This window comes from Hylobates moloch, unplaced genomic scaffold (genome assembly GCF_009828535.3).
Source record: "Hylobates moloch isolate HMO894 unplaced genomic scaffold, HMol_V3 SCAFFOLD_7, whole genome shotgun sequence".
Classification (NCBI taxonomy): Eukaryota; Metazoa; Chordata; class Mammalia; order Primates; family Hylobatidae; genus Hylobates; species Hylobates moloch.
In genome coordinates, this window is record NW_026652282.1 from 43,281,317 (window position 1) to 43,290,651 (window position 9,335).

At 54.3% G+C, this 9,335-nt stretch overlaps 1 protein-coding gene across 1 annotated transcript in view; it reads left to right on the forward strand.

Annotated features, from left to right (window-relative positions):
• The first annotated feature begins 273 nt into the window (after positions 1-273).
• Positions 274-9,335, forward strand: part of LOC116811655 (protein-serine O-palmitoleoyltransferase porcupine) — a 23,139-nt gene continuing 14,077 nt past the window's right edge. Inside the window, exons 1-14 of the mRNA XM_032756858.2 lie at positions 274-418; positions 1,091-1,263; positions 2,588-2,780; positions 3,186-3,229; positions 3,620-3,801; positions 3,883-4,013; positions 4,129-4,146; positions 5,433-5,447; positions 5,546-5,671; positions 5,831-5,931; positions 7,029-7,105; positions 7,202-7,265; positions 7,372-7,457; positions 8,495-8,610. Coding sequence (XP_032612749.2) covers positions 1,128-1,263; positions 2,588-2,780; positions 3,186-3,229; positions 3,620-3,801; positions 3,883-4,013; positions 4,129-4,146; positions 5,433-5,447; positions 5,546-5,671; positions 5,831-5,931; positions 7,029-7,105; positions 7,202-7,265; positions 7,372-7,457; positions 8,495-8,610 — 1,289 coding nt within the window. The 5' untranslated portion in view covers positions 274-418; positions 1,091-1,127. The remainder of the gene's footprint in view (positions 419-1,090; positions 1,264-2,587; positions 2,781-3,185; positions 3,230-3,619; positions 3,802-3,882; positions 4,014-4,128; positions 4,147-5,432; positions 5,448-5,545; positions 5,672-5,830; positions 5,932-7,028; positions 7,106-7,201; positions 7,266-7,371; positions 7,458-8,494; positions 8,611-9,335) is intronic.

Here is a 9,335-nt window from a genome sequence, read left to right on the forward strand (position 1 = left end):
TTCCCTCCTCCCTCCCCCATCTTTCCCTTCTCACTTCCAAGGCTTGGAAATTTGGAGATTCAGAAGTTTGTTCTTGGATGGCCAGAAATCCTCCGGACGCAAACGGTCTGGGGCTGGAACCGCCACAGGCCGGAACGGTGCTGGCGTGAACGCCTGCGCGCCGACGTCCCCCCGCGCCCGGCTCCCCTCAATCCTCCTGGTCCCCTCCTCCGCGTCCCCGTCCCCGCCCCCCTCCCGCTCTCCCATTGGCCTAGCCGGCGGCCGCGCCGCCCCGGGATTTAAAGGGCCCGCTCGCCGCGCCGCCCTGGGAGCCGCTGCTGGTCCCGGCCTTGCGGCCTGCGGGGGAGGCTGCCCGGAGGAGGCAGCGGCGGCGGCAGCGCGTCCTCGGTCCCCAGGACCACGGCTTCTTTCCTGCCAGGTAGGTCGCCAGTAGTGCGCACGCGGCTGCCCAGCTCCCATCCCTGAGCCAGCCTCCCCAGGCGGATCTGTAGCGCGAGTGCTAGGACCCCCTCCCCATCACCTTTCCGACTCTCCCTCAGGCTATGTCCCCTACCACCACCTCCTTGCAGCCCCCGGACCTGGGCAGGACTTTGTTGGCGGCCTCTCGCCGGGTGGGGATGAGATGGGGCGCGCGGAGGATACAGGACACCCCCCCGCCCCGCGCCGCCGCATCCATACAAGGAGAGATGCACACGGCCCCCAAGTGTCACAGAATCCCCCTCTCTGCCCTCCACTCAGAGCGACTCTACCTTGGAAACCAGGGATTCCCCTTCCCGTCGCCCGCCCCATTTGATATATGGGCCTGAAATGTATGCCATCCCATCACCATCGGACTGGACTGTTCACAGCACTGGAGAGACAGAGGTCCTTCATTCACTCCAGGTCACAGGCTGTGCGTGTGCATGCCGAACACCCACATGCACACAGTTGGTGGCTCAGTCTGATGTACCTGACTTCTCACGCCTTCCCCCAGTACCATGCCTCTACATGGGTTGGGCAGCCCCAAACTGAAATGTGAGTGCCAGAGTCCATCCCTTAAGCGAGGTCTGCGCCACGGACACCCGCTCCCTCTGTGTCCCTGCTTTGACAGATCTATCCATCTGGCCATCCATCCGTGGGGGTCCGCAATGGCCACCTTCAGCCGCCAGGAATTTTTCCAGCAGCTACTGCAAGGCTGTCTCCTGCCTACTGCCCAGCAGGGCCTTGACCAGATCTGGCTGCTCCTTGCCATCTGCCTCGCCTGCCGCCTCCTCTGGAGGCTCGGTAAGTGCCTGCCATACCGTGTGCCACCATGCCAGGCCATATCAGACCTCCCACATCCATCCATATCGAGCCACACCTTACCCTGTCACATCCTGCCAGGCCCCAGCATGTCCAAGCTGGACCCCAACATGTTCAGCCCCACCACATCCCACCAGGCCAAACCCCATTCCACCATACCACATCCTACTATGCCAGCCACCCCTTGCCACGCCACACTGAGCCACATCCTGCCATGCCAAGCCATGCCCTTCAGTATTCCTGAGTTCTGGGATTCCAGAAAGCTGAGATTCTTGGATCTTGGGATTCTGAAATGTCTACATCCCAAGGTTATAAGACATTGGCATGCTGATGTCACAGGGTTATGGAATCCCAAAGTACCATGATTACAGGGTTTGGAGATTCTGACAATTTGAAATTCTCACATTCTAGACTTCTAAAATGTTGGCGTTGTGGATTTCTATAATCAGGGCATGATGCGATTTCTGGATTCTAGGATTCTGAAATGTTTCCACAGTCATAGCAGGCCTGTATCTTAATGAAAGATTCCAAGTCCCCAAGATTCCTATAGGAGGCGGAGATTTCTGGAAATCTGAGATCCGAAGGTTCTACACTTTCTTTTTTCTTTCTTTTTTTTTTTTTATTTTAAATGGATGTTCTATTTTTTCCCAGGTTTATTATTTTGAAATTTTTCAAAGCTACTGAAATGTTGAAAAAATAGTACAATGAGCACCCACGTATGCATCACCAGATTCTCTGTCAACATCTTGCCACGTTAGCTGGCTCTATCTATCTATCTATCTATCTATCTATCTATCTATCTATCCATCCATCTATCTATCTATCATCTTCCTGGATTACCTGAATAACCTGCTGACATCATGACACTGTACCCCACATCCTTCAGTGTGTGGCCCCTGAGAACAAGGACATCATCTCCCACAACCACATCCTCCACCATCACCCCACAAGACATTGAATCTGGATACAATAATGTTATCCTATATAAATTGATATTTGAATTTCTTCCAGGGTCCCGCAAATGCCCTTTATAGATGTTTCTTTTCTCTAAACCCAGGCCCTGCCACCCTCTCCAGCTCCCCAACACCTGCTTTGGGCCCCTCCAATCCCACTACATTCCAGCCTGAAGGCCTTTGCCCTGGCTACACCCTCTACCCAGGTCATCCTCCCCTTCCTACCAGCCCACCAACCTTCTCTTTCTTGTTCTCCCTCTCTCCCTCCCTCCCTCCCTCCCTTCCTCCCATTCCCTCTCTTTCTCTCTCTTTCTCGTTCTCTCTCTCCCTTTCTTTCTCCCTTTCACCCAAAGGGTTGCCATCCTACCTGAAGCATGCAAGCACCGTGGCAGGCGGGTTCTTCAGCCTCTACCACTTCTTCCAGCTGCACATGGTTTGGGTCGTGCTGCTCAGCCTCCTGTGCTACCTCGTGCTGTTCCTCTGCCGACATTCCTCCCATCGAGGCGTCTTCCTCTCCGTCACCATCCTCATCTACCTACTTATGGGGTATGAGTGTGCATCCTTATCCTCACACTGTTGGCTGAAGTGCATGGGTGGGTCCCCAGGCCCCAGATGAAGTTGTCCAACACAGGGAGGGTGGTGAGATTCCCCGGAGAAAGAAGGGAGTCTGGGAGAATCATTTGCCTATGAGGAGACACAGAACAGGGAGGGCGTGGAGTGTCCCTGAAGAAGGGAATCTGGGAGATTTGTCCTTTCACAGGACTGTAAGGGACAGGTTGGGCATGGGCTCCCCCTGGAGGAGGTAGACTGGGAGAATTTTTCCGCCATGAGACTGTTGTAGGACGGGAGGAGGCAGAACCCTCTGGGCACCTTTGTCCCCCCTTCCCCCGTCCCCCGTGGCCTCAGAGGCCATGAGTGTCATGGGACCAAGACCAGCACCTTTTTCCTCAGTGAGATGCACATGGTAGACACCGTGACATGGCACAAGATGCGAGGTAGGTAGCCCTGCCCCTCTCACCTGCCCAACCCCCCTGCCCCACTCCGCGTCTCCTAATTGCCCCCACCCTGTGCCTTTCCTCCCCTGCTTTGCTCCCTCACCTGCCCACCCCACTGGACGTGCAGACCTCACATTACTCTCGGGTCCGTGTCTCTTTCCACCGTGCATTTTCCCGAAGTCTGTCTGTCTCGTGTCATGTACGTGCCTGACTCTCTGGAGTAAGGGCATCTATCTGTCCTGGGCTTCCTTGCCTACCTGCCTATCTGTCCCATGCCCACCTATCCATCCTTGTGCCCACTTTTCCTGCCACATCTCACCTGTTGCACCTCCTCCCTGCCATGCTGATCTGCTCTCTGCCCATCCACTTGACCATGGGCACCATACATAGGGGCACAGATGATTGTGGCCATGAAGGCAGTGTCTCTGGGCTTCGACCTGGACCGGGGCGAGGTGGGTACGGTGCCCTCGCCAGTGGAGTTCATGGGCTACCTCTACTTCGTGGGCACCATCGTCTTCGGGCCCTGGATATCCTTCCACAGCTACCTACAAGCTGTCCAAGGCCGCCCACTGGTGAGGTCCTGAGTGGATGGGTGGGCAGGGACTGTGGGAGCCACCGTGGGGCAGCACTCATGGAGTGCTTGATCCCTACAGAGCTGCCGATGGCTGCAGAAGGTGGCCCGGAGCCTGGCACTGGCCCTGCTGTGCCTTGTGCTGTCCACTTGCGTGGGCCCCTACCTCTTCCCGTACTTCATCCCCCTTGACGGTGACCGCCTCCTTCGCAAGTGAGCACAGCCTTCGAGGCCCCTGCCCAGCAATGAGGGGGTTGGGTAGGGACTCGCGGTTTCCCCAGTTCTGAGCCTGTCTCTTAATGCTTCTTTCTGTCTTCTGTTACTACAGCAAGAAACGCAAAGCCAGGTAAATGAGGGCAGGTGTGAGGGCGCGTGGAGTGGGGCTGACATGAGTGGGGGCAGAGCCCATGACCAATGGGTTCTGTGTGTCCAAGTGTGTCTGACCGTCAACTCCATGACTAGACAGAGACTGTGGCTGGCTGGCTGGCTGACCAAGCTTGGCTCTCTGACTTTGTATGACTGACACTCCAACACATACTGTGTCTGGCTGTCCATCTGTTCAGCTGTCTCACTGTTAGAAGCAAGTCACATAACTGTCATGGAGAGTGACAAGTATGTGTTGGTTGGGTGACTTTAACCTGTCAGTGACTCTGGCTGGGGATATGTTTGATGTATGTTTGTCTATTGGCCACTGACCCCCTGAATGTAAGCCTGTGAGTGGCTGTCTGGCTGTGCCATCGTCAATGATAGGGTATGTGGCTGTCATTGGATAAGATAAATCTGTGTTGAAGATTCTGACTTTTTGTAGCTTTTGGCCAGGAATGGGTCTGACTGTGGCATGTCATATGCCTGTCTGTGGAGTTCATGGACTACCTCTGCCTGTGTGTCTGCCTTGCCTGATGGCTTGGTGTTGTCTAGCTGAGGGGTTGTACCCGACTCTGGTCTGTGCCTGTCTGCAGGACTGACTGCCTCTGGTTTGACTATAGGGTTTGATCTGGCTCTTTGGTTGTATGGCCCCTCCCCTACTCCCTGGCTGCTGATTAGGTCTAATGCCGAATGAGTCTCCAAAAGGTCAAGTGACTTGACCAGTGTCACCCAGCTAAGCAGCCAGGCATGAATCCCAGGCCTAACTTCAGAACCTATGCTTTTTCCAACGCACGATGCTGCCTGTTTTTGACCATGTCTGATTGCAACTAGCAGGGTGTGTGTGTGTGTGTGTGTGTGTGCATAGCAGGGTATTTGATGGTCTCTGTGCCCAGCTCAGGGATTTTTGGCTGTCCTATAGTCGCTGAGTCAGGTTAGAGCATTGCAAGGCTAGGAGTCTGATAAGATTTGTGTCTAGCTGTTAGAGGGTGCAGGTCTGTGAAGTCAGGCCTCTGATGGTGGCTGGCTTTGGCCGTCTGGCCATGTGAGCCTGCAGGGCCATGCCATATTATAGGACAGCTCATGCATCCATTTGAGCCACATAAGACTAACTGCCTGAGGGTGGTTGTCTGTGTGTGACTATCATAGTTCACCTTTTTTGCGGCTACATTTCGTCTGTCTTGTCTGAACAATTCGACCAGCCTCCAGGGCCTCTCTGACTCTCTTTTCTTTCTTCTCTGCTGCCTTCCTGACCCCTGGGGGCCCTAGGGGCACCATGGTAAGGTGAGTCTACAGAGCGGGGCCCAGGATGCTGACATGTGGTGGGGTATCATGTTGGGACCTGAACGTGATGCCTCTCACCCCTGCCCCTTTCTCCCCAGGTGGCTGCGAGCCTACGAGAGTGCTGTCTCCTTCCACTTCAGCAACTATTTTGTGGGCTTTCTTTCCGAGGCCACAGCCACGTTGGCAGGGGCTGGCTTTACCGAGGAGAAGGATCACCTGGAATGGTGGGGGGACTTGGGGACCCCCTCTCCCACAGGGTGCTGCCTAGAGGAGCTGCAGGGAGGAGGGCGGGTGCTCCCAGGGGAGGGAACGGCCAAGACAGAAGTTTGGTGGTCAGATGAGTTGAGATCCCAAATGGATTTGCATATCTCTTCTGCCCACAGGGACCTGACGGTGTCCAAGCCACTGAATGTGGAGCTGCCTCGGTCAATGGTGGAAGTTGTCACAAGCTGGAACCTGCCCATGTCTTATTGGCTAAATAACTGTGAGTCACCAAGTCACCACTCCAGCTGTGTTGGTAATCCAGGCCCTTTCATACATTCATACAACATTTACTGAGCACCTTCCGTGTGCTCGGCACCCAAAATCCCTACCCTTGTCGAGCTGCAGTTCTCCTGGGGGGCAGATGATAAATATGAGAAAAAAAATACATAATAGCTCAGGTGTTGATAAGCGCTATGGTTAAAAAAAAATTAAAAAATAAAAAAAAAGCAGGTAAAGGTGATCCAAGAGTGCTGGCAGGAGATAGGAGTGGGGAGGGGAGGGTATTGCAATTGTAAAAAAATTAGCCAGGGCAAGTCTCCCTGAGGAGGTGACATTGGAGCAAAGATGCAAGGCAGGTGACGGAGCAGGGAGTGCAGATATATGGGGGAGGAGTGTAACAGCTGCGGGAACAGCAGGTGCAAACTTCCTGAGGCAGGAACTTGCCTGGTGCGTGGGGAACAGCAAGAAGGCCAGCGGGGCAGGAGCAGAGTGAGCCAGGGGCCAATGGCAGGTGGTGAGGTCAGGGAGGGCCCAGAGGGCCTCATGGGCCATGAAGAGGACTTTGGCTTTTTCTCTGAGAGCGATGAGAGCCACGGCAGGGCTCCGAGCTGAGGAGGGCTCAGGGCTGACTCAAGTTGCAACAGGATCCCTCTGGCTGCTGTGAAGACAGACTGAGGAGAGGGAGCGAGGATGCAGCAGTGAAGAGGCCGCTGCCATCATCCAGGCCAGTGATGGTGGTGGTGGCAGTGGATGTGGAGAGGAGAGCTCAGATTCTGGCATATTCTGAAGGTGGAACTCACACGATTTGCTGAATTTGGATGTGGGAGTTTGGGGAGGGCAAATCAAGGGTAATTCCCAGGTTTTTGCCCTGAGGAACTGGAAGGGTGGAGTTGACATTGACTGAACTTGATGAGACTGGGAGGAGCAGGCTGGGGGAAGATCGGGAGCTGGGCTTTGGGCATGTGAAGTTTGAGGCCATCTAAGGACTTTATCGTGGGGGCTCCAACAGGCTGTGGGTATTCTCATCCTGCTGATGGCCCTCCAGGAGAAGCTGGGGGACTCTCAGGAGAATTTTATCCCACATCTCTTCCCCTCCAGATGTTTTCAAGAATGCTCTCCGCCTGGGGACCTTCTCGGCTGTGCTGGTCACCTATGCAGCCAGCGCCCTCCTACATGTGAGCAGGGTGGAGCAGGATCAGGGTGGAAGCTGGGTGGGGGCGGGTGGCAGGGCCTCTTCCTCATTCATTTCATTGTCCTCTGCACTCCCCCAGGGCTTCAGTTTCCACCTGGCTGCGGTCCTGCTGTCCCTGGCTTTTATCACTTATGTGGAGCATGGTGAGTGCAGGGCCCAGCCCAGCTGTTGGATAGAAGGTTGGTCGGGGGCTGGAGACAGCCTCCCCTGAGGCTAACCTGACCCCCTTACCTCTCCCCACCACCCCAGTCCTCCGGAAGCGCCTGGCTCGGATCCTCAGTGCCTGTGTCTTGTCAAAGCGGTGCCCGCCAGACTGTTCGCACCAGCATCGCTTGGTGAGGGTTCAGCCTGGGCAACTTTGTGCCCAACACTCCCCGTCAAAAATGTTCCTTCTATCTCTATCTTGTATGTGTCTCAGGGTGTCCAACTTCTTCTTTTGGTGCCTGAGCCATCCCCATAACCTTTCCTCTATTCGCTGGCATCCGTTTCCCTAACAGGCATTTATCAAGCATCTGCTGTATACACACCTGGCATTCGTTTCCCCCAGTGAACATCCGTTGAGTGCCTGTTGGTGCTCTAGGTGCTAGAGACACGGTGAACGAAACAGACCGAAGTCCCAGCCCTATGGGACAAACATTTTAACCGGGCAGACAGTAGATAAAAAATGAGTCAGTAAAGTCTAATAATAATGTGTCAGATTGCAAGTAGTGCTAAGGAGAAAATGTGTAGGGAAAAGGGGACGGGAAGTATGGGCGTGATTTCCGTTTGAAATAGGGAGGTCAGAGAAGCCTCCCTGGTGAGGTGATGTTTGAGGCCTTTAACCGAAGGAGGTGAGAGAGGGAAACGTTCCAGGCAGAGGGACACCCAGTGGAAAGGCCCTGAGGTAGGAGAGGGCCTGGAATCTTTGAGGAGTAGCAAGGCAAACAGGGTGGCTTGAGCAGAGGTAGGGTGAGGAGGGGAGATGGGTGGGAGGCATGGGCCCTCTAGGTCATGGTGGGGATTTGGTTTTGTTGTGTGTTTTTCATTCTGTTTGCAATAAGAAGTACTGACAACTTCATATTTGTCTCCCACCCAACTCCCATTCATTACTATAAAGCCCCAACTCAAAGCTCTGCCACTCTTCCTCCTCTGCCTGGAGACTTGCACCTTCCCCAACCCAGGATACCCTCACTGTGAACAGTACCCTCATCCTTAGATGCCTCTGCATAGAAGGCTCCCTGAACCATCTCTTCCCTATCTCAGGGGGTACCCTGGGCATCCTCAGTCCTGGAACCCACTGTGCCTTGTGTGTCCCCTGGGTTCCCCCGCGCAGGAGGAGGTGGGACACAGTGAGTAGGTCCAGTTGCCAAGTATATCCATCTGTCCCCCACAGGGCCTGGGGGTGCGAGCCTTAAACTTGCTCTTTGGAGCTCTGGCCATCTTCCACCTGGCCTACCTGGGCTCCCTGTTTGATGTCGATGTGGACGACACCACAGAGGAGCAGGTGAGGTGGGGCCCTGGGCTGTGTGGTTAACCAAGGGTGGCGCTACCCGGCGGGGGGAAACCATGAGGACAAAGGCTGGGAAGCTGAGGCCTGAGCTCCTCAGACTGTGCTGCTTCGCCTGGGCAGCCAGTGCTCCTCGGTCCTTTCCCATAGTCCCTCTGCTTGAGTCACACTGTTAGGTCTTTTATTTGGGTGAAGTGTGCAAAATATGTTTATTTATTTTACTTATAAAATTACTTTTAGGCTGCGCGCTGGCTTACGCCTGTAATCCTGGCACTTTGGGAGGCCAAGGTAGGCAGATCACTTGATGTCAGGAGTTCAAGACCAGCCTGGCCAACCTGGCGAAACCCCACCTCTACCAAAAATATAAAAAATTAGCCAGGCATGATGGCGCGCACCTGTAATTCCAGCTACTCGAGAGGCTGAGGCAGGAGAATCACTTGAACCCAGGAGGCAGAGGTCGCAGTGAGCCCATGCCACTGCACTCCAGCCTGGGCAAGAGAGCGAGACTCTGTCTCAAAAAAAAAAATTCATTTTATAGAGATGGAGTGGAAAATCCAAGTTTTACTTGTGTTAATTATTTCCCTTCATTATTGTTTATGTAGAATTTGCAAGACTTCTTATTTAATTTTTTTTTTTTTTTTGAGACAAGGTCTGTCACCCAGGCTAAAGTGCAGTGGTATGATCACGGCCCACTGCAGCCTCACATTCCTGGGCTCAAGCCATCCTT